This window comes from Stegodyphus dumicola, chromosome 12 (assembly GCF_044657685.1).
Source record: "Stegodyphus dumicola isolate Sdum_Otavi_A_Nest chromosome 12, ASM4465768v1".
Taxonomy (NCBI): Eukaryota; Metazoa; Arthropoda; class Arachnida; order Araneae; family Eresidae; genus Stegodyphus; species Stegodyphus dumicola.
The window spans coordinates 8,245,649-8,270,829 of record NC_140779.1 but is presented as its reverse complement, the minus strand read 5'-3'; the positions used below and the strand labels follow the sequence as shown (position 1 = coordinate 8,270,829).

The 25,181-nt window shown below is 35.3% G+C and overlaps 1 protein-coding gene and 1 non-coding gene across 2 annotated transcripts in view; one reads left to right on the top strand and one right to left on the bottom strand.

Moving 5' to 3' along the window:
• LOC118201166 (lachesin-like) overlaps positions 1 to 25,181 on the bottom strand; it is a 203,843-nt gene that overhangs the window by 39,683 nt on the left and 138,979 nt on the right. The window contains exons 7-8 of the mRNA XM_085806916.1: positions 16,692 to 16,757; positions 8,893 to 8,955 (exon numbers count right to left, since the gene is read on the bottom strand). Of these exons, the coding sequence (XP_085663042.1) occupies positions 8,893 to 8,955; positions 16,692 to 16,757 (129 nt within the window). The remainder of the gene's footprint in view (positions 1 to 8,892; positions 8,956 to 16,691; positions 16,758 to 25,181) is intronic.
• Positions 6,449 to 6,520, top strand: TRNAT-GGU (transfer RNA threonine (anticodon GGU)). The gene has a single exon. It is a non-coding gene; the product is annotated as a tRNA-Thr (tRNA).

Sequence of the window (25,181 nt, the reverse complement as noted above, 5' to 3'; positions counted from 1 at the left end):
TAAGCGTAATTCGGCTAGCAGATTGTTCAAAAAAATGTTGAGTACCAAAAAAAAAAAAAAAAAAAAATCATCTGATGTGTACACCACATGACTTCCTTGTAGGGAAAATTAAATTATACGCATTTTTTCTTGCATTTCATTTAAACTTATTAGATTGAATTAAACCTACTTCGCCGACAGCGCATAAACCACTATAGAATAAATGCATTCTTTAAAATTCACTTTGTTTACCATAGCGACACTCTGGCCCTAGGTTTACTGAACAGTATATTTCGTTCATGTTATAACTCAGAAAGCACAAAATGTATATCATTTAAAGAATTATATAATCGTTGCCACATGTTCTATTCAAATACTATAATAAAGCTAGAACTATGTATAAAAGAAATTAAGGAAACGAAACAAAAAAGAAACAGTTTTTCACAGACGATTGAGTATTTCTCATTCAATTAATTCAGTTTTCACTTCGCGACAAGGCAAAAATACATAAAAACTGAAAATATTTGTATTAAAAATTACGAAGTAAATCTCAAACGCTTATTTCCTCGAAAAAATTCCAGAAACGATTAAACATGATTTAAATAATAAATGAAGGCGTTATCTTTGTTGTTGCGAAGCTAAGATTTTCTAGATTGGCAACAAATCCGCTATCCTGCTGTTTCAAATGTAAACAAGTGCAATGGCCGCCATCAAAAACATTATTAGGCTTAGCGGCACTTAAACAATTTTAAAATTGTTTATAATTATAAAAATATTGCATACAGATTTACTAAAGGCATAAAAACCTTAACCGGAAGATAACAACAACATAATTCAGTCATTTTTAAAGCAAACAATGTACAATTTACAAACATATAAGAGTAAAGAAACTGATATCACTGAGCCGGGTAACAGAGTGGATATATATATATAAATATATTTGTATACGTTTGGTGCGGCCGATTGCAACCAAAATACGAGGTGCACATCTACATGTTATAGCAGTCCTATATACAAAATACGTAACGTTCTGAGGCTACTCGTTTTTGAGTTATGCGATATACGTACGTATAGACGCCACGAAAAATTCTCTTCAGAATTCATTTTAAAGCAGTTTTATAATTTTTTTTTCTGGAAAAGAGTATTTTATTCTGTCCTTACATACAGATATCACGGAAATACATCGTTAAATGGCGTTTGAAAGAGGCCAAAATGGGATAATTTGGTTGAAATATGCTGCCTGAAACTTTTCGCGATTACAATACTTGCTCTTACGAAAATGAAGTAAAAAAACATGCCTTTACTTCGTGAAAACAAAATGGCGTCCAAAACAAAACTACCAGGTTGCAATAGCAGGGTTGGTCGCCAAAGTTTCGCCAAAAAATCGCCAAGTTACCATAATGTAAAAATTCACCAAATAAATCTTTATACGCAATGATGAATAATTAGGAACCAAGAACACCATCTTTTCAAAATTTAGGAGTTCGTTTAAAATCGAATTTAACTGCATGTAAAGATAAAGTTTAATTTGTAATTTTACAGAGTTGTAAGTAATTCTAATTTAACTGATATGTTAAACGCAGTTTTAATTTATTACAACAAGCGCTGCAAATAGGTTAGAAACTACTGCAATGTTATAAATATTTATTCCGGCTATTCTATAAACTCATATTTCAGTACATATTAACAAAGCATTAATTATTCAACTGACCGAGCAGAATCTAATTATTCTGATGACCTGTTGTTTACATGATATAATAAGTTATTATCTCTAATGAGCTTAGATAATCCATTTAATGAATGCAAAACCTAATTATAGGTCTTTTGTTACATTTGAGCGAAACCTTTACATTCGTTGATTAACTTCATGCTTACCTAGAAAAATCATCATCATTTAAATAGACTCTTCAATGGAATGTCACATATTTAGTGTGTTGTAGTAATTTATTTGAAGATTAAGCGATTTGTCTGACATTTAATGCATCGGAATAAATACAAATAATTTATTGTTAAGGTTCAAAGCATTTCTATAGTTATGAGTGCTAAAATTTTAGACAGTCAGTTGATGTCATGCTAACCAACTTAACATTGTCGGTATAGCAGTTGCTAATATCCCTTAAAGGCATAAAAACATTAACTGGAACATAAGAACAACATAATTGAATGACTTTTACATAAGGACAGAATAAAAGACTCGTTTCCTCCACAAAAAAAAAAAAAATATATATATATATATAAAACTTTAAATTAATTCTGAAGAGAATTTTTCGTGGCGTCTGTACAAACGTATGTGCGTACGTACGTATCTCGCATAACTCAAAAACGAGTAGCCTCAGAACGTTGAAATTTTGTATATAGGACTGCTATAACATATAGATGTGCACCTCATATTTTGGTTGCAATCGGCCGCACCAAACGTATATAAATATATTTATAGATATGTCCACTCTGTTACCCGGCTCAGTGATCTCAGTTTCTTTACTCTTATATGTTCGTAAATTGCACATTTTTTGCTTTAAAAATGATTGAATTATGTTGTTGTTATCTTCCGGTTAAGGTTTTTATGCCTTTAGTAAATCTGTGTGCAATATGTTTAGAATTATCAGCAATTTTAAAGTTGTTTAAAGCCTGTTTTTAATGGCGGCCATTGATGTTTATATTTGAAACAGGTGACTAGTGGATTTGTTGCCCATCTAGAGAAACTTAGCTTCGCAACAACAAAGATAACGCATTCATTTATTATTGCCAATTAAATCATGCTTAATTCTTTCTGGAATTTGTTCGAGGAAATAAGCGTTTGAGATTTACTTCGTAAATTTAATATAGATATTTTGAGTTTTTATTTATTTTTGCCTTCTCGCGAAGTGACAACTGAATTAATTGAATGAGAAATACTCAATCGTCTGTGAAAAACTATTTCTGTTTTGTTTTGTTTGCTTAATTTCTTTTATACATAGTTCTAGCTTTATTATAGTATTTGAATAGAACATGTGGCAACGATTAGATAATTCTTTAAATGATATACATTTTGTGCAATCTGAGTTATAATATGAACGAAATATAATACTGTTAAGTAAACCTAGCGCCAGAGTGTCGCTATGGTAAACAAAAAGAATTTTAAAGAATGCATTTAATCTATTCTGGTTTTTGCGCTGTCGGCGAAGTAGGTTTAATTTAAATTAATATGTTTGAATAAAATGCAAGAAAAAATGCGTATAATTGAATATTCCGTACAAGGAAGTCGTGTGGTGTACACATCAGATTTTTGAGTTACAGGATATGCATACATAGTTACGTACAGACATCACGGAAAAAATCTCTTCTGAATCCATATTAAATCAATTTTGCAATCCGCGTTGGAAGAAAAGAGTTCGCTATTCTGTCCGTACGTACAGATGTCAAGCAAAAAATTGCCTAAATGGATTCGAGAACTGTTCAGTTGGATATTTTCTTTGAAATGATCCCGACGTTTTTCGAGATTACAGTACTTCTTTTACTTCGTACTAATAACAAAATTTTCCTCTGAGAAATTTTTGTTATTAACCCAAAGAGCTATTAATTATTAATTTCATTTTGACATTTTTTTCACTTTTTAAACTGTTGCCACAACATATTATCGCCCTGTATTATATTTAAAGAAATCAAATCATGAAGGATCTGCATAAATGTATGTATGCTTCTCGCATTGAGATAAAACAACGTTACCTAGAGCCCTTCCGTTTCGAATAACGTAATCCTTCAACGAATATGGGCATCTTGCAGCCCGAATTTGGATAATTCTTTGTTTTATCATCTATTTCATATTTTGCGAAAAATTAAAGAATTTTTGATTAACCAACTCAACGTTTTCAAGGCGAGCAATGGCAAAACTGCACGAAAAAAAAACATTTTTATCTCCAGCGAGCAAGAGTGTGTATCAGAAATTATGATACACAGTCTAAAGATATGCTGTTTCTAAATTTTTTTGCCATATTACCGTTGATTTGAATTTTATGGTTTAATTTCGAAGAACATGATATTTAATAAATAAAGGTATTACAAAAAATGTTAAGAAAACGCTCCTTTGGGAGCAATGCAAAATCCGAAAGCTTTCAGTTTTTTATTTTTTATTATATTATAATTAACTATATACAGTAATTATTATTATATAACTATTATAATACATATAATGGAATGTTGAAATTTTGTAAGCCATTTCCGGGAGACCATATGGAATAGGGAATCGGAGTTTCTTAAAAACATTGGTTTTTGTCCAAGAGACATCTAATTGTGGATAATGTAATCCTTCGCACGAACATGGGCATCCGGACGAAAAAATTTAGAATTTGGTTTATTATCTGTTTCATGTTTTGTAAAACTTTAAAGAATTTTTGATTAACAAATTTAGCGATTTCTAAACGAGCAGTGGCAACACTGTAAGGAAAAAAAAATTATCTCCAGCGAGCGAGACTGTGCATTGGAAAATCTAAGTGTATTGCTTATTTTAATATTTTGTGATACTGCTCTTGAATTTAATTGTTTACTTTAAGTGCTTAAAACATGATATTTGATAAATAAAGGTATTTCTCCCACTTCCTTAGCGTGCCTTCGTGGTGTAACGGTAGCACGCTGCGCCGGTATTCCAGAGGTCCGTGGTTCGATTCCCGGCGAAGGCGGTTGCATATTTTCAACTTTTCTGCTTCCAATCAACCTAATGACTCTGTTACGGTGAAACACCGAATCTGGACAATGTCGACTTTCACCGGTGAATGTCAACATTCACATAGTCGCTTGGTGTGTGCCCGAAATATGTTCCAAATACTCTTGTTTCTGACTTACACCGGTGAATGTTGAACATATAAGAATATTATATTTCCTTCTCCGTAATTCATTCGCGAAAAAACTCATTTGAGACTCAGAATAAGAACTCTAAGAACATAAGAACTTAAAACACACAGTACATTCAAAATGAAAAAGGAAAATAATAGAAGTTATAAACTTACCAAATTATGTGATTCAACTCATATTTATTGCAACAATTTAAACTATTATGACACTTTGAATTGCACAAGAGTCCCTTGCTTTTACAAGATTGTATTTATTTGTGGAACACGTACTTTTGGAATGGCAGCGTGTACATATACTCCTCTCTTTTCAACCTACACCAGAGCATATCTGTGATTGTCGACATACACCGGTGAGGGTCCGAATTTACAAGAATGTAAAGAAATATTCCATCTTTCACCGACGTATTTGGTGAATGTTGACATTCTCCGGTGAAAGTCGACATTCTCCAATTTCGGTCTTTCACGGTAATAACTCTACAAAGGTAACACACAAAACGTTAAAAACGCCTCTTTGGGCATAAAATAAAATATGAAAGCTTTCAGATTTTTTTTTTTAGAAATTTTCTTGTCATGATTATTGTATTGAAATAGTAGAATGAATGGAAATATATGTTTTACTTCCTCTAAGTGATATCTAAGGGACTATTTGAAACTGCATAACTAATTGGGTGTTTCAGTATAAATTATGAACGTAGTTAGTTTGCAAGCTAAGGATTAGGTAAATGTAAGTGGTAAAATACACGAAATAATAATGATAAAAACGTCGGATAATAAATTCTTAGAAGAAAAATGACGAAATAATTATTTAGAAGGTAGACTCTCTTTGGAAAGCATGGAATGGTTTATGGGAAATGCGTCAAATATATGCACTAAGGTAAAATTCCATGCAGAAGGAAAAAAGGAAAGTTTCTTTCAGAAACTAAAATGACTCAAAAGAAAGCAGATGTGTAATCAGAAGCAAGCAATATAATGATTAAAAATTTACCAGGTAAATAGTTTTGGCGTAATGCGTTGTTTAATGAGGGGTTCTGCTTCTGCAGTTTAACGCTTGGTTCGGTTTTAGTTCTTAGCGATTTCTTAACAACGATTTCCATAATTCAACTTTTTTTGCCACGATACATTATAAAAACTGGGCTAGATTTTGATTCTATTTTGTAAATTATTATCAAAAAGAGTACAAGTCTGTGCAATATTAAAGCTGCAAGTATATTCGCCGTAAAAACAGATTTCTCTATTTATTCTCCATATACGAATAATTAAAAAAAATTTTTGTTACTACATTTTAGCTTTCATTACATTGCTTTAGTCTCCATTCTTGTCCCATTCAGCCGCAAAATTAATTAAGTTATCATAAGCAGGTTAGTAATATTCAAATATTAATTACCTTATAAGGTATTTCACCCACTTCCCTGTGTGTGTGTGATTATGGCAAAGCCTCGAGGGCTATCTGCCTAAGAGGAGGGATGCCTTCGTGGAGGACTTTCTAAGGGAAACTGGCTCGTATACACGTTACACATGGGGAAAACCACGAAAACGCCCATGCAGCCAGCCCGTTCGCGGGATTCGAACCTCGGACCGAACTACCAGTGTTCAGCGATTTTACCTCTCGGCCGCTGGTGGGCCTCCACTCACTTCCCTAGCGTGCCTTCGTGGTGTAACGGTAGCACGCTGGGCTGGTATTCCAGAGGTCCGTGGTTCGATTCCCGGCGAAGGCGGTTACATATTTTTCATCTTTTCTGCTTGCAATTAACCTAATGACTCTACAAGTGGCACCCGAACTAAAAGGGTTGTCGATGATGATTCTCCGAACCCAGGATTTGGCGACTAGGTCCCCTAAAACCCTAGTTGCCCTTTAAAAAGGGGAGTATATAAGGTATTTCTCCCGCTTCCGTAGCGTGCCTTCGTGGTGTAACGGTAGCACGCTGGGCCGGTATTCCAGAGGTCCGTGGTTTCGATTAGCGGCGAAGGCGGTTGCATATTTTTCATCTTTTATGCTTCCAATTAACCTAATGACTCTACAACCTTGAGTATCAGAATTTCAAATTTATAAAAATAGTATGTGTTTTAAAGGTTCGAAGAATTATAAATGAAAGTTTGATGCGAAAACACGAAGCTTACGGCTTTGGCCAAAAGTATTAGGCACCTTATATTATTGTATTTATTTTTAAATTTTCCGAGATAAATAAAAACCAAGCTTCTTATCACTGTATAAGGTATTTTTCCAACCTTCTTAGTGAGTCTTCGTGGTGTGGTGGTCTGCACGCTGGGCGCGTATTCCAGAGGTCCGTGGTTCGATTCTCGGCGAAAGCGTTGCATATTTTTCACCTTTCCGACCTCAAAATAACCTAATGTCTCTACTGTGGCACCCGAACAGGGACTAAAAGTGTGCTGGGTGATTATTCTCCTCACCCAGGATTTAGCGATAGGGTCCCCTAAAAACCCCAGTCGACCTTTAAAAGGGGGAGTATATAAGGTATTTCTCTCACCTTCTTAGCAAGCTTTCGTGATGTGGTGATCTGCACGCTGCACGCAATAATTAGAGTTTTTATTCAAAATATATAAATTATTTCAAAATATATTTTGAATATAAATGATTGAAATGATTATTTCAAAATATATTTTGAATATATTTTGAGTTTCAAAATATGTTTTGAAATTTGGCATATTTGTTAAAAGCGATAATGACGCCAAATGTGGGTTACTCACATTGTTAAAATTATTTAAAAGTAGGAACGATGTGATTTTTTTCTCCGCTCATTCACAATGCAAAAAGGAAAAGGAAAATAGGTTGTCGTAAATTAAGAAGTTCGCCCAGTGAATTATTCTTGGCGCAAACTGGGAAAAAAAAAAAAAAAAAAAAAAAAATGCACCAAGATAATTTTTTGAATTTCTTCGTTAATTTCGAACCAAATTTTACAAAATTTAATATTTAGGCATAATTTTAGCTGCAGAATTGAAATATGAAAAACAACTGGTATGTCATTTTAGAAAAAGTCCTATCTTATGTCATAATACTGTTACAATTTTGTATTTATTTAGCTATTTTTAGTAGAACTGTAATTAAATTGTTTATTTTCCCATTTTATTTTCCATTATTTTGCAGCGCGTGACGAGGTTTAAGAGAAAGCTACACCAAAAAAGTAAAAATCAGGACCACGCGTATTAAACATTTAATAAATAAATATCTCGTTATTGTACACTTTTGCTTTCCAGAAACCTAGTGAAAATACCAGAATGTTCTCGTGAATGATTAAAAAGCTTATAAAAGCCGGAGGAAAACATCTAAGTTCAGTCGTTTATTTATTCGTTGTTGTTGACTGCAGCGAATTCGCGGTAAGATCGATTAGCGTTTTAGTACTATTTAATGATTTAGTAGCTTAAAATGGAACCACTGTGTGATATTGTACGTATATCTGTGAGGAGAAATTTCAGCGTTTTGTTTATATCCCTTGCGATAAGAATAAATTTTATTAACTTTTCAACAGATTTGTGCATTTAATCTATTACGAACTCGTACTCACTCAACAGTGCCTATATTAGAACAATGCTATATATAAATCTAATATATATCCTAAATCGCGTTTCGAGACATGAAAAACGCAAGTTGAATTTCGTCAATTGACCCCGTAAGTAGAACGGGAGATATAGAACTTTGCCATTTTTTCTTTTCTTTTCTTTCTTTTTTTTTCGCAGTTTACATTTTCTATATGAACGTGAAGGAAGGATGCATTCACGAAGAGCGTTAAGGGAAACTGTCTTATAACCACGTTACACACGAGGAAAAACACAAAAACACCCATACAGCCAGTATGTTGGTTTGGTATCCGTCCCAGGTCGGATTACCAGTGTCTAGCGACTTAACCATCAACTGAACGGGTATTTGTTTGTCTGCTTTTACTTTTTGAAACTTGTAATAACTTTAAAAAGGAACTTGTAACTGTATGGAGTTAAACATTTTTGCACTTGGCTACTACTTTTAAAGATATTTTTAAAATATGGGGTTGCATATACTTTTGTCGAAGACAGTGTTTGTAATTGTCAAAAGGCTATAAATACCGTACATAATTTTTTTAAAAAAATTTCCTACCTTCTTCAGTACCGTCTTTATGCCACGTTCGTATCATTTTTTCACCTGTAGCTTGATGAGCGCCTGAAACGAAAAACAAAATATATGTCAAATAGATTTAAATTCTTTTTGCTTTGTTATACATTAATTTATTAAAATCGTTACTATATTAAAAAGTAATGTTTCGCTGTTTACATGACAGCACGTTTACTAACACCTATCAAATGAATTATGGATTGAGTTTATGGATTAAGGATTATGGATTAAGGATATCTGTCGTATTTTTGTGTTCATACATTAAGCTGTTCTCTTATTTTCCCTTATTAGGTTAAAGCTGGTCACGATACCTGTGAATTGTGATAAATCTTGACAAAGCAATTACTTCAAAAAATCTGAAAGTTTTCAGATTTTATATTACGCCCAAAGGTTTTTTTTTTTTAACGTTTTGTGTTGAAACCTTTATTTATTAAATATCGTGTTCTTCGCACTTAAATTATAAAATTCAATTCAAAAGCAATATCACAAATTAATTCAAAAAGAATATATCTTTAGAATTTCCGAGACGCTGTCTCGCGCGCTGGGATAAATGTTTGTTTTCCCCACCGTACATTGTTACCATTGCTCGCTTTGAAATGGTTGAGTTTCTTAATCAAAAACTCATAAATGTTTTACAGAATAGGAAACGGATAATAAAATGAGTTCATAATTACAAATTTGGAGTTCCAGATGCCCATATTCGGGTGGAGGATTACGTTATTCAAAATTTGACGGCTCTAGGAACCGTTATTTTGTAATAGAGAGATATACATACACTGAAGTGACAAAGTCATGGGATAGCAATATGCAAATATACTCTTATTTTACGCAGTAGTATCGCGTAGAAAATGTATAAATGCGAAGTGCTTTCGCAGGGCTTTCATTTGTGTTCAAGTTATTCATGTGAAGAGGCTTTGACGTGATTATGGCCGCACGACGAGAATTAACAGACTTTGAACGCCGAATGGTGGTTGGAGCTAGACGCGTTGGTCATTCCATTTTGGATATCGTTAGGGAATTCAACATTCCGAGATCCACAGTGTCAAGAGTGTGCCGAGAGTATCTAATTTCAGGCATCTCTCACCATGGACAGCGCAGTGGCCGACCACCTGCACTTAACGACCGAGACCAGCGACGTCTGCGTTCAGTTGTCAATGTTCACAGACAAGCAACACTGCGTCATTATAACCGCAGAAATCAATGTGGGACGTACAAGGGACGTGTCCGATAGGACAGTGCGGCGAAATTTGTCTTCCTTGGGCTATGCCAGCAGAAGACCGACTCGAGTGCCTTTACTGACAGCACGACATCGCCTGCAGCGACTCTCGTGGGCTCGTGAGCATATCGGTTGGTCCCTAAACGAATGGAAAACCGTGGCTCGGTCAGATGAGTCACGATTTCAGTTGGTAAGAGCTGATGGTAGGGTTCGAGTGTGGCGTAGACCCCACGAAGCCATGGACCCAAGTTGTCAACAAGGCACTGTTCATGCTGGTGGTAGTTCCATAATGGTCTGGCGTAGACCCCACGAAGCCATGGACCCAAGTTGTCAACAAGGCACTGTTCAAGCTGATGGTAGTTCCATAATGGTCTGGCGTAGACCCCACGAAGCCATGGACCCAAGTTGTCAACAAGGCACTGTTCAAGCTGGTGGTAGTTCCATAATGGTCTGGCGTAGACCCCACGAAGCCATGGACCCAAGTTGTCAACAAGGCACTGTTCAAGCTGGTGGTAGTTCCATAATGGTCTGGCGTAGACCCCACGAAGCCATGGACCCAAGTTGTCAACAAGGCACTGTTCAAGCTGGTGGTAGTTCCATAATGGTCTGGCGTAGACCCCACGAAGCCATGGACCCAAGTTGTCAACAAGGCACTGTTCAAGCTGGTGGTAGTTCCATAATGGTCTGGCGTAGACCCCACGAAGCCATGGACCCAAGTTGTCAACAAGGCACTGTTCAAGCTGGTGGTAGTTCCATAATGGTCTGGCGTAGACCCCACGAAGCCATGGACCCAAGTTGTCAACAAGGCACTGTTCAAGCTGGTGGTAGTTCCATAATGGTCTGGCGTAGACCCCACGAAGCCATGGACCCAAGTTGTCAACAAGGCACTGTTCAAGCTGGTGGTAGTTCCATAATGGTCTGAGCTGTTTTTACATGGCATGGACTCGGTCCTATGGTACAACTGAACCGATCATTGACTGGAAATAGATACATTCATCTACTTGGAGATCACTTACAGCCATTCCTGGATTTCACGTACTCAAACAACAATGGGATTTTTATGGATGACAATGCGCCATGTGACCGGGCCACAATTGTTCGCGATTGGTTAGAAGAACATTCTGGACAATTCCAGCGAATGATCTGGTCACCTAGATCGCCCGACATGAATCCCATCGAACATTTATGGGACATCATCGAGAGGTCAGTTCGTGCCCAAAACCCTGCACCGTCAATACTTTCACAATTATGGTTGTCTATAGAGGCAGCATGGCTCAATATTCCTGAAGGGCACTTCCAACGACTTGTTGAGTCCATGCCACGTCGAGTTGCTGCACTTCGCCGGGCAAAAGGAGGACCGACAAAATATTAGGAGGTATGCCATGACTTTTGTCACTTCAGCGTACATTTATGCAGATTCTTCATTATTTCATTTCTTTAAATGTAATGCAGGGCGATAACATTTGCTGGCAACAATTTGAAAAAAAAGTAACGCCGTTTATAGTGAAACGCGACAAAATTCCAAAACGAAATTAATAGCGAAATAAAAAATTCTAAAGATATGCTCATTTTAAAATTATTTTGTGATATAGCTGTTGAATTTAATTTTATAATTTAAGTGCGAAGAACATGATATGTAATAAAAAAAAAAAAAAGGTAACTCACAACACATCAGAAAACTCTCCTTTGGGCGTAATATAAAATTTGAAAGCTTTCAGATTTTTGTTTCTTTCTTTTGGCAACAAATACTGTAAGGATTTATTTATTTTTATCCAACCGCTTATTTTATATTCGAGTATTCGAGAGCTCCAGGTTCAAATCCCGGGGAGGGTATTGCTCATTTCTCACGTCTCGAGTATTAAAAAATACCGTAATGAACCTACAGTGGTGCCCGAACTGAAAAAGGTGGTGGATGACGATTCTTTACCACCAGGATTTGGCAACTGGGTCCCCTAATCCCCAGTCGTCTTTTAACCCTTTGTGGCACAGAGTGTCCGGTCTTGACACACATAAAAATTTCCTTCTGTACGCACAGAAACATTGAATGAAAAAGGATTTATAGGTAACTATAGGTTACTCTGAACCTTCTTTCTTTATAGTAGATGGCAGCTCAACACAAACCAGTCCATATATTTCAGCCATGTTTAGTTTGTTGAGATCCTCCTTTTTCAAAGAATTCTTCCAGATATTATTTAGGGTATAAAAAGAATTGTTTGAAAAGAAATTTATGTGTTACGTTTTTGGTTATACGCTAATCTCCTTATTTTATACTAGTTTAAAAATTTTTACCTTGAAATCTTGCCTAAAATCAAACGGCGAACCTTAGGTGTGCCCAGACCGGGCTCACCGATCATTTAGGAGAACTGAGAGTCTGTATTCTTTGTTTCTCCGCATCTCATCTGTCAGTTCATTGACAACAATGCTCGTTTTAGTACTCTTTTCGAAGCTATATTCAATCGGTGTGCCACTTTGGGCACACCCACAGAATTAAAACGATAAGTGCTATCTTCACAAAATTTTACTTGTGTACTCCTCTAGGCCTAATTAGACTGCTTACCTTTTTTTTTTTTTTTTTTTTTATCAAAACTCCGAATTTAAAAGGTAGCGTGCCGGAAAGGGTTAAAAGGGAGAGTATGTCAGGTATTTCCTCTGTCTTTTCTGCGTGCCTTCGTGGTGTAATGTTCAGCACACTCGGCGCGTATTCGAGATGTCCCGGTTGAAGTCCCGACGAGCAGTGTCTAGGAATTTTCGCCGTCGGCGTTTCACCGTGGCCGTTTCGCTGTCGGGACGTATCGCCGTCAAGACATATTTTTCTTTACATGACTTGCCGTATTATAATTAAGACACAATAACACGCCGAATAAATATTAATTAAGAAGTCAAACAGCAAAAATCAGCGTTATATTTACCAAATTTTCACAGGACTAGTTTCGATGGTTTTACCGAACCACCATCTTCAGCTGCAAAACCGCAAATGAACCAGATAGGAAATAATGATTAGATAGGGATCGGCCCTAAAGGTCCTTCACCTTCGGACTTGTCAAAAATAAAAACTCGCTCACGTCTTCGCAAATCATTTCAGGCAACTTAAAATATTCACTTATCCCATCTGTTGCGAATTGTGCCAGATTATATGCTCTTCCCAAAATTCATAAAAGGGGTATTCCTTTCCGCCCTATTGTATCAAATTTAGGTACTGCCTCGTATCCATTAGCTAAATATTTAGTTTCTAGATTTTCAACTCTATTAGACAATAACATTTACACCATAAAAAATTCAATAGGGTTTGTAAAAAAAGTTAAAAATATTTCTCCTAGTAATTTACTCATGGTTTCTTTTGATGTAAAGTCATTATTCACCAATGTCCCAGTGGAGGGTGCATTAAGATGTCTAGAAACCAGACTTCGCGAATTTCATTTCTCTTGCATCGAAATTGATGAGCTAATTTCTCTCACTCAACTCTGTTTGAAACAAACACATTTTGTTTTCCAAAATAAATATTACAAGCAAACTGAGGGATTAGCCATGGGAAGCCCCCTCAGTCCCATCCTGGCTGATATCTACATGCATTATTATGAATCAAAATTGTTTGAAACTTTAAACTTCCCGGCATGGTTCCGCTACGTAGACGATACTTTTACCCTGTTTGAAGGTAATAAAGATGATTTAAATAAAGTTCTTTCAACAATGAATTCTATTGATCCTGCTATTCAGTTCACTTTTGAACTTGAGACTTGCAATTCTCTTCCGTTTCTCGACATTCTGGTCACACGTAACACATCCAACTTCAGTACTACGGTTTACCGTAAACCTTCATCGGTTTGCCTTCCACCACACTTTAAATCATGTCATCCGACTAAACAAAAGTTAGCTTCATTTTATTCCTATGTTTTCCGTGCTCTTCAAGTTTGCTCCTCCAAACTAGCCCTTGATGAAGAACTAAATTATTTAAAAGCAATAGCTATTGACAGGGGCTTTCCACCCAACATTATTTATCAAGCAGTTAAAAAAATTCTCATCTCAACACACTAAAAGGCACACTCTTGTTTTAGGAGATTATAAAAATTCTGTTGTCATTCCCTTCTTTCCATCAATTAGCTATAAAGTTGCACATATTTTGCAGAAATTTAACTTTCGGGTTGTTTATTCTCCCATCAATAAAATTCCGAGTTCCATACTCAAGGACCTCATTCCGGATATGAATTCCTGGGGTATTTATAGGATTCCTTGCCAGTGTGGTTTAATTTACATTGGCCAAACTAAGAGAGCCTTAAAATTTCGCGTGAAGGAACATGAGGCATATGTTAGAAAAAAGGAAACACAGAAGTCTTCTGTTGCTCAACATTGTTGGTCCGAAAACCACACTTTCAGTTTTTCTGCTGCCAAAATTATTCAAAAAACATCTTCCATTGGAGAACTGGATTTTCTAGAGGCATTTCACATTCATAAAAATCTTTCTGTTCTAGTTAACGATCCTAATTCCAATCCAAATTTGCCTTCAGCCTTTAAAGAAATTATGTTTTAGTTCTGGTTTCACCAACAGATGGCGCCACTTGCTTATTCTTGTCCAGGCTTTCTTATCTTATCTAATCATTATTTCCTATCTTGTTCATTTGCGGTTTTGCAGCTGAAGATGGTGGTTCGGTAAAACCATCGAAACTAGTCCTGTGAAAATTTGGTAAATATAACGCTGATTTTTGTTGTTTGACTTCTTAATTAATTGCCGTATTATATTCGTATTAAATTTATTTGGTTTAATAATTCTGTTTACCTTTGACCTTTTATATACTTAATAAAGGTTTTTTTTTTAATATATGTAATTATTTACACGTATGAGATATAAAGAAATTACATATAGCTGGAAAATTATATCAGTATCAAAGAGAACTGGGGTTAAACTTCTGATATAAGAGAAGTTATATTATTGATTTTAAAGTTATGTATGTACAATATTTACACGATTCGTGAAAATTTCTTGAAATTTTTAATTTGCTATTTCAGAGAAATTACTCATACAAGCAAGAAATTCACATTTCTATGAGATCTGAACGGAAAACGGAATTAATTTGGAATCTTGTTAGCACATTTCTCTCTTAAAATTAATATGTCATGTACAACGGTGTATTTGTATAAAACATTTTATATGTTATTTTATATAAAACGTTTATTAAATTAAATTAAATTATTAAACTGAACAGAGGTATTAGTTGAAATCAACTTCAAATAATACGGCAAGATATTATACAGTCCTCTAAAAAAATATGGTCTGAACGCGAAACGGCCCGACGGCGAAATGTCCACTGCGAAATGGCCACGGGGAAACGGCTACGGCGAAATGGCTACGGCGAATAGTTCTATTCCCGCGAGGGCATTGCTCTTTTTTTTTTTTTTTTTTTTTTTTTTTTTTTTTTTTTTTTTTTTGTCTTCTGCTTCAGAATAGCCTAACGACTCTACAACACTTGTACCGATGGGCTCCGGTTCGAATCGTGGAGAAGGCAAGAGTATAGTGTCTGTGCGGCAAGGGGGTATTCAAAAAACACAGCAAGCCGAAGGTTCTCTCGAATTGGTGGTTATAAGGGAAGAGTACTGTGAGCGGTCCTCACCTCAAGGATGCTCTCCATAAAAGTTTCATTGAAGAGTTTTTTAATTTATGCATGTAAAGATAATTTTGAACACAATTTATTTCGATTTAATGCATATATGCATGTATAAAATGTCTATCATTGTAGGCTTTTCCTGTTTTCTCCGTCAGACAATAAATGACATGTTTTTGAATTGAAAGAATTAACAATTCAGGAAGCGGGTAAAATTTTACAAGTAATTTCCCTTTTGAAACAACCTGCATTATAATATTTGATATTAACTCACACTTTCTGTTTCGCGCTTCAAATCAAATTCCAGCGAAATGTGACGCACGTTCTAAATAGTTATTTCTTGTATTTTTCCATGCAATAATTAATATATTTTAAATATATTAATTAATGTGTTGTTTAATTAATGTGTTAATTGCTGTGTTTCTTGAGTACCCCCTTGCCGCATAGACACTATACTCTTGCCTTCTCCACGATTCGAACCGGAGCCCATTGGTACAAGAGTTGTAGAGTCGTTAGGTTATTTTTAAATGGGTAATACTTAATAATTTACCAGGAGATGCATAATGTGTATGAAAATATTAGCGAAAAATATTTAGTAATTGTTTATAAATAAGCTGTTTTACAGAGTTTAAAATGTTATTGGGGAATGCAATGCTGAATGAATGAATGAATTTATTAACAGATAAACGCGAAAACAATTCTCGAATTCTGAACAATTTTCGATGCAGATGATGAAAATCTTAAGAAAAGATGTAAAGATGTCGGTGACGTTACGTAGTTTTCTTTTTCTATTCGAAAGCGTGATTATGTAGTTTATATACAAAAGCGAGGCGAATTTATTTCTAATTTCAAATTTATTTCAAATAATTCTAATTTGCGTGGTTGCATACGATTTAATTAAAATGCTTCTGAGGAGAAAATTTTACTTCTTATTAAATACGTAAAACATTCGAATTGAAAATCAAATATCTTACCATCAGCTCTACTGCTAGCCAAGCCTCCTCGTGATGGGAATGTTGAAGAATGGGGTTTGGGTATTTCTGTAAAAAGAAAATAATTTTTATAAAAAAAAATAAAATAAATAAAATAAAAACAAATATCTGATAGGTTTCAGATTTTAAATTACGTCCAAAGGGCCCTTTTTTATCATTTTGACGGTTACCTTTATTCATTAAATATCATGTTCTTCGCACTTAAACCATAAAATTCAGTTCAACAGCAATGTCGCAAAATAGTTTTAAATTGAGCATATCTTTAGAATTTCCGGTACAGAGTCTTGCGCGTTGGAGATAAAAATGTTTTTTATGTGCAACGTTGCCATTGCTCGCTTTGAAATCCTTGAGTTTGTTACTCAAAAATTCGTTAAAGTTTTATAAAATATGAAATCGATCATAAAACAAATTCCAAATTTCATATTTGAGCTTCCAGATGCCCATATTCGCACTAGGATTACGTCATTCAAAATTCGATGGCTCTGTGTACCGTTGTTTTATCACATTGCCAGATTCTTCAAATATAATGCAGGACTCTAACATTTGGTGGCAACAGTCTGAAAAATTAAATGGACATTTATAGTAAACCAACGCAAAATCGCAAAACGTTTCTTTTCTATCATAGGTGTCCAAATACTTATTAGTAGTCAGCGTATATCTACCCAAACTGTTACTCGGCTCAATTAGCTCAGTATTTTTTTAAATATGTTGGTAACTGTGCATTTTTGATTTGAAAATTATTGAATTCTGTTGTTCTTGTCTTCCGGGTAAGGTGTTAGTTAATCTGCATGCAATAGTTGTAGAACTATGAACAAATTAAAGGTTGTGTAAGTGCGGCTAAACCTTAATTTTTTTACCGTATAAGCCATATTTATTTACATTTGAAACTAAGCAGAAAAGTGAATTAAGTTAGTTTCTGCACGTTCAGTGTCTTTTAATAGAATAAGACCAAAAGTAAACTTTCAGTTTTGAGCATCGAACTTTTAGTTTTGCGAATTCATAAAATCTGCCTACTTGCTCGCTGGCCGAACTGCTTGTTTTTGCGTAGAAACTCTCATTTGAATTATAATTTTTTAAAAATTGTCTTAACTGTATTTTGTTGTTTTATATTTTTCAAATTTTAATTTTTTGTTTTGAGGTTTGCCGCGAAGTGAGAACTAAATTAATTCAATCAAAATATATCTCTAATGAAATTCGAGGAAGTAAGTTTAAATGAAATACAGCTATAAACGCGTGTAGTTTTATATTCCGTACAAGGAAGTCATGTGGCGTACACATCAGATTATTTATTTCGTTCAACAGAAGGGGGTACCTATTCTCTATATTCGAATTTAGAAAGTAATATCTAATATGTCTGCTCTGAAAAGTTGTTAATTCTGAAGAAGAAAGGAGACTTCTTTTCCTCCTTATATCTTTTAATGCATTTTAATCAAAATTAATTAAATTAAACTAATTAATTCAATATTTTATAATTTAATTTATTTAAATGTAGCATAGGCGATAATATTTGGTGACAACAATTTGAAAAGTGAAACGGACGTTTAAAGTTTTCAACGCCAGATGCTGAAGCGAAATTAATAGCCCTTTTGGGGTAACGGCCTTTGGGGAATATAGTCAGGAAGCATGTTGTTTCTGCACACTGCATCATGCTACAGAGAAGCAACATATACAGGCATTATAAATTTACGACAACACGAAAGCTGGAATGCGCAAATTTCTCGACAACTAAACTAGTTGTCACAATTTGTTGAAGACCTTGATTACATATTTAAATCTAACATGCCGATATAAAATTTTATGTCAAAAGCGCTTTTGAACACAATGATTTGATTTTGCTGCTAATATCAGTAGAATCTCCTCATTTATTCGAATGAATTAGAGTGCAGTCGTTTCGAGTAAATTTTCTATATCCATGATAAACCTGGAAGTAACCGATTTTTTTACACATTATTTCTTAAGGGGACTCATGCACCTTAAACCCCTCATGATCTTCGAATATGTGACTATTGCAAGAATTGGGATATTTTAATTATTTTAAAAGCAATTACTTCCACCCTTTTACAGCTGACTTCATGATATAGCTGCTTTGGAAACTAGTAACCAGAAAGTTTGTGTTGCCACAAATATTTTTATATAATATTATAATATAATATAATATTTTCTGGAAGAAGCGCTTTTGAACACAATGATTTCGCTGCTAATACAGAGGCTGTTCACACATTTTTCAAACGATGTGTATTGTATTCACAAAAGTAAATTACATAAAATTCTTGTGTTTTAAATGTTCTATTTGCATCCCTTATTCTGAACTATCTTTGAGCACTGCAATTTCCAGGATAATAATGCCTTTTGAAGTGGCAGAAGAGGTATTCTATCCCAAATCCTCCAGAACAGCTTTCCCGAGTCCTGTTAGGGTTTTAGGACAACGTTTGGATAATGCAGTTTTTAAAAGTCCGAAAACACAAAACTTCATAGGTGACACATCGAAAGATTTAGTAGGGATATCAGTGAAGGGTATGGCCTTGATACCAGTTTTTGTTCCATTTCTTTTAGGAAATTTACAGTGGATTTTGATGTGTGACAGCTAGCTTTGTTCTGATGGAGTCTCACAGATGGATGGCACTGTGGGTAAAGCGATGGTATTTCATTCAGAAAAATTGGCGATAAAATATGTTCCTGATAGTATTTGGAGTTAATCTTGACATTTTTTTGCACTCTCTTTATTTTTAACTTGCCATTATAAGAAAAACCAGCAGCAATCATGAATCCCTTATAAAAACTTTCTTTCGATTCTTTGAACCATGTACTTGAATGTTTTTCCCCTCTTTTATGATAATAAACGACTCTTTTTTTTGTTACAATCATTTAAATACACCCATGCTTCATCTGTTGTGACAAATGTTATCCATTTTTCCTTGGATAAGTGTTTCTCATATAGAATTCTGCAGCGTGTCCTGCGTTGAGCGATATGCTTTGGAAGAAGACGATGCATATTGCGTTTTTTCGCTTTCTTAAGATTTAAATCAACGCTTAATCATTTTGTTTACAGTGGACACCGATCATTTTAATGATTTTGCAACTGTCCTTTGACTAGGGGGATTTTCTTTTAACATTAAACAACGTACCTTTGCAATAGTCGAAGATGTCCGTTTTTTCCTTGGATACTTGTTTGGAATTTTTGTCCCCCTTGAGGCTCTAATTTGACGTTTTTTTCCTTTCTTGTTGATGATATGACCTATCGACGCTTTAGATATCACGAAACCAGGTCTCTCACATCGTTTTTGGATAAGGGAGTATGCATATTTCTCTTCGGAAAGAGCGTCAATGTAGCCTTCGAACCACAGCTTTGTTAAATTCGCTATTTTGAATAAAAACAGAACATTCAAGCCACAGATGATAATTTTGACTTTTAAAAACATAGTACAATTGCAATTACGTCTTTTGCAGCAAACGATATTTTATTACCGCTTACCAAAATCGTCTAAAAATGTGCGAAAAGCCTCTGTATCAGTAGAATCTCCTCGTTTATTCGAATGAATTAGAGTGCAGTCGTTTCGAGTAAATTTTCTATATCCATGATAAACCTGGAACTAACGGATTTTTTATGCATTATTTCTTAATTTAATGTAAGAAAAGAACGCAGTTTTAAAGCCCTCTAAACTGTGAAAGCTCTATGTGTTTCAACACCAAATTGCAGCAAACGTAATATAATAACAGCTTTTTCCGTAACTGCTGAAATTAGGAAGCAAGTAATTTCTAAACTGGAAACATTAACATCATAAATGCACCATGGTAGAAAATTAGGTCGGATTTGAGGTACGTGAGACTAAAACTAAAAATATGGACACATCAAGCGTTATAAATTACTTGAGTCTCATGCAAAGTTTTGTTGATGATATGTTTCGACGAAAAAATATATTTCCTGAATTTCTAATGATATATTTTTAAAATATAATTCATGGCTCTATTATACAGCCCTTCAGTTTAAGCATTATACACTTGAGCAAATTTTTAAACTTTCCGGGAACACGATTTTATAATAATCCCTCTGAAATAATAATTAAACATCAGATAAATATTTTACTATCTAATTTTCTATAGTCCTATGTTTCTTAATATGAAGGAAATGCTAAGAATTTTCTGAAAATTATGTTCCCTGTTTATGCTGATGTAAGATCTGACAAAATGCTATGCCATGTATTTCTATTTAAGAGCTTTTATGGGTAGCTCTGTGTGGTTCCAGGTATATCAAATTTTGCTTAAATCTGCTAAATTTCTTATGCCTTTGATAAAATATTGTTACGAATTTTGTATTTAGATAGCTAATTTTAGAAGAATTACAATTAAAATTGCTGTATACCCCGTGCAGCGCAGCGCGAGACAAATTTTTAGAGAAAGTTATGTGGGAAAAGAAAGACTACAGGGAAAGGTGCATTTAGCATTGAGTAAATGGTTATCTCGGTAAATTGTATTGAAACTGAACAAATTTAATTGAACACTTTGTTAGCTGTAACTGTAATTCTTCCATCTTTTTTGCTTTCCAGAAATCTCGAGAAGCAGAGAGTACTAAAAAGATCTTCCCCGACCGGTTGAAAACTATTATAAAATCCAGAGAGAGAGCATCTCAGCCTAGTTGCTTAGTTTTTAGTTATTATATTCAGTTCAGTTGCTTAGTTTTTAGTTATTATATTCAGTTCAGTTGCTTAGTTTTTAGTTATTATATTCAGTTCAGTTGCTTAGTTTTTAGTTATTATATTCAGTTCAGTTGCTTAGTTTTTAGTTATTATATTCAGTTCAGTTGCTTAGTTTTTAGTTATTATATTCAGTTCAGTTGCTTAGTTTTTAGTTATTATATTCAGTTCAGTTGCTTAGTTTTTAGTTATTATATTCAGTTCAGTTGCTTAGTTGCTATTATTGCGAGTTAAAATTTCAGCTTGAATTCAGTTAGCTTTTTTCTCTTTAGATGCGCTTGCCCTGCATTTTATTTAAAGTTTTTAGCAGTTTGAAGTATAATTACTGAATATATTTCGTGATATTATGAACACTTGTACATATATCTCTGATGAAAATTCCAGAGTTATCATATATATTTCTTTCTATATTTATATTTATTTCTTTCTTAAATATAGATACAGAATATATCTATATTCTATATCTATATTTCTTTTGATAAGAATAAACTTTATTAACCTGTCATCGGACTTGCACGTTCAAGCCATTACGAACCCGTTATAAGGTATTTATCCCACCTTCTTAGCGTGCCTTCATGGTGTAATGGACTGCACGATGGGTGCGTGTTCCACAGGTTTGCGACTCCATTCCCGGCGAGGGCGTTGCTCATTTTGCATCATGTCTGCTTCCAAAAATACTTAATGTCTTTACAGTGGCGCCCGAACTAAAAGGGTTGTGAATGATGATTCTCCACACACAGGAACACACACAGGAATTGACGACTGGGTCCTGTACAGCCCGTTCGCCCTTGAAAAGGGGGAGTATGTGAAGTATTTCGCCCCAGCCTTTTTGGCGTGACTTCGTAGTGTAGTGGTATGCACGCTGGTGCGTATTCCAGAGGTCAGTGTTTCGAGTCGCCACGAAGGCATTACCCATTTTTCCTGACTCCTGTTTCTAAAAAAATCCTAATGGCTCTACACTGGCGCCCGAACTAAAAAGGGTGGTGGATGATGATGCTCCACACTAAGGATTTGGCGACTGGGTACCCTAAAACCTCAGTCGCCTTTTAAAAGGGGGAGTATATAAGGTATTTTTCCCGCCTTCATAGCGTGCCTTTAACAGTCAATCGTGCAACTCTCGTATATGTTACTGTAAGGCATTTAATGTAATGTTTTAGCATTATTTTCAGAAGTATTATTTAACTCCTCCCACAAATATAATTTTGTGTATCTAAACGCGAGTATTATTCAGGAATGAAATCAATTTTTAACAAAAAACGGGAATTGTCGAATCATTAAGTTATCATTAGGTTAAAAATGAGCACTGACCTTGTCGGGAGTCGAGCCTACATCTCACAAATACGCCCCGAGTGTGCTACCGTTACACGAACGAAGGCACGCCGAAAGGAGGGAGAAAATACCTTACATACTCCGAATCTATTAAAAGTGATCGCCGGACAGTTGGCGTTCTTGTTGTACATTTTTTGCTTTGTATTTTTCTCTTTCCTATATTTTAGTTCTTTGCATTAATACGCAATTATATTTAGTTACCTTTGTTTGCGGATAGACCGGGTGGAATCCGTAACAGTCATAAGACTCCTTGAGACAGTTAGGTGGACTGGGTTTCGTCCGATACTGGTAACCTTATGTACTCCCTATTTTAACCTTTTGAAGACGGGATGGTCATTACAGTGGCCATAGAGTCCTCTCTTTGAAAAGACGGGTTTGTCCACCTTAGTGGCCATGTCTTTCCCCCCCCCCAATTTTCCAGGCTGAAAAGTGGGTTTAAATGTCAAATTTGACGTCGCTGGGGTTTTAACCACTTATCTTTTTCAAAGGTCTTCCTTTTGCGACATAGATGCACCCCTCTGAGAATCCATTAAACTACACACAAGAATCTTTGTGGCAAATAGGAGGTGATTTCTTAACCCTTTGAGGCGAGCGATATTATTTTTATAATTTTTTTAACTAAAAACTCTAGAAATTGAATATTATGATCCTAGAGACAAATAATATATGAATTAAAAAAAATCTACTTTTGCCCATTGTTTTCTGGGTGGTGGTCGCACTGTGAAACCACCGCGCGTCTAGGACTTTGAAACTTACCTAGGCAGTAGGAAAAAAAACTTGCCTTTTTCCGTGCGCGTTTCCAATAAATGACGAAATTTACGTATTGAAAAAAAAATGCATGTAAGAATTGCATAATATATATATTTTTTACAGTATTTTACAAACTAAATCGTCGGAAAAAATTAAAAAGTAAACGTTTATGTAATTTTTCTATTGCAGTGAATGTGTAACTACCTACATAATAAAGACGTTTAACTACATGGATTAAAAAACTTAGTAAAATAAGGATAAAAAAAGACACCACAGTGGTTTTTTTTATTTCAAAGAAAAGATATTTTTTGTGACACTGTTCAAAGCATCTTTTGTTTTTTTGGTACATGCATAGACCCACATTGTACGTTTCGCACGTGTGTCTTCTTCTATGAAGTTTCATCCTTGTGCTACAAAATGTACACAGATTGGATCTAAATTTCACTGGTACAGGAGTTGGACAAAAATATGGAAACACCTTTAAAAAAACATGTTTCTTTGCTTAATATGGTGTAGGAAACCCGTTGGCATCCAAAAAAGCTTGCAGTGTTCTCGGAATGGATAAATACAGTTCCTGTATGTTTGCCAAGGGAATATTATACAATTCTTTCTGCAAAACGGTGGCAAGTTCAGATAACGATGTTGGCGGTGGATAACGAGAACGCACTTTCCGTTCCAATGTAGACCACAAAGGTTCGATAATATTCAGGTCTGGTAACTGCGGTGGCCAGGGGAGATGGGACAACTCATCCTCGTGCTCAGAAAAACAGTCCTGGACAATGTGAGCTGTGTGAACAGGGGCTTTGTCGTCTTGGAAGACACCATCACCATCGGGGAACAAAGTTTGTCCCATGGGATGAACTTGATCGGCCAAAATGTTCACATAAGCCTTGGCAGTCATGTGCCCTGACACAGTTATCATGGGGCTAGCAGAGAACCACGATATGGCCAAACCATAACAGAACCCCCGCCATGTTTCACTCTTGGCAATAAGCAGTCTGTATTATAGGCTTGAGATGGCGTTCTCCAAACGTAAACTCGGCCAGAAGTGGAAAACAATGTGAAAGAAGATTCTTCAGACCATATTACTCGCTTCCACTGCTCTATAGTCCAGGCTTTATGACTTAAACACCACCTTTTCCTGTTACGGGCATTAGCATCACTGATGAGTGGCTTCTCGATTGCAGCACGGCCAGCAATTCCCTGTTTATGAAGCTCCCTTCTAATTGTTTTGGTACTCGGAGTGTTCGGTAACACAACATTCATTTCAGCAGTAACTTTTGCAGCTGTGGTCTTCTTATTTTTCGTCACAATTGCCCTTATGATCATCTGTCACGATCACTCAGGACACACTTTCGTCCGCGCTGTGATTTAGCAGATGATGTTTTTCGGCCTTTCAAATATGCGGAATAAATCTTCAATACAGTACCTCCTGAAACACTAAACACCTCGGCTACCTTGCTTACGGAAGCACCTACCATACGTGCTCCAACAATTTGCCCACATTTGAAGTCTGTTAACTCTGACATAATGCAATGACAACCTCACATAACAATTCTCCGACAACAACTGAACTGTTTAGCACATTTACGAAGTTGTATAGGTGGCGTCAGTAGTCAAAAACGCTAGCGCCACCTACATATGTCATTAAAATCAATCTTTCTTTTGAAACATGCATTTCACAAGGTGTTTGCATATTTTT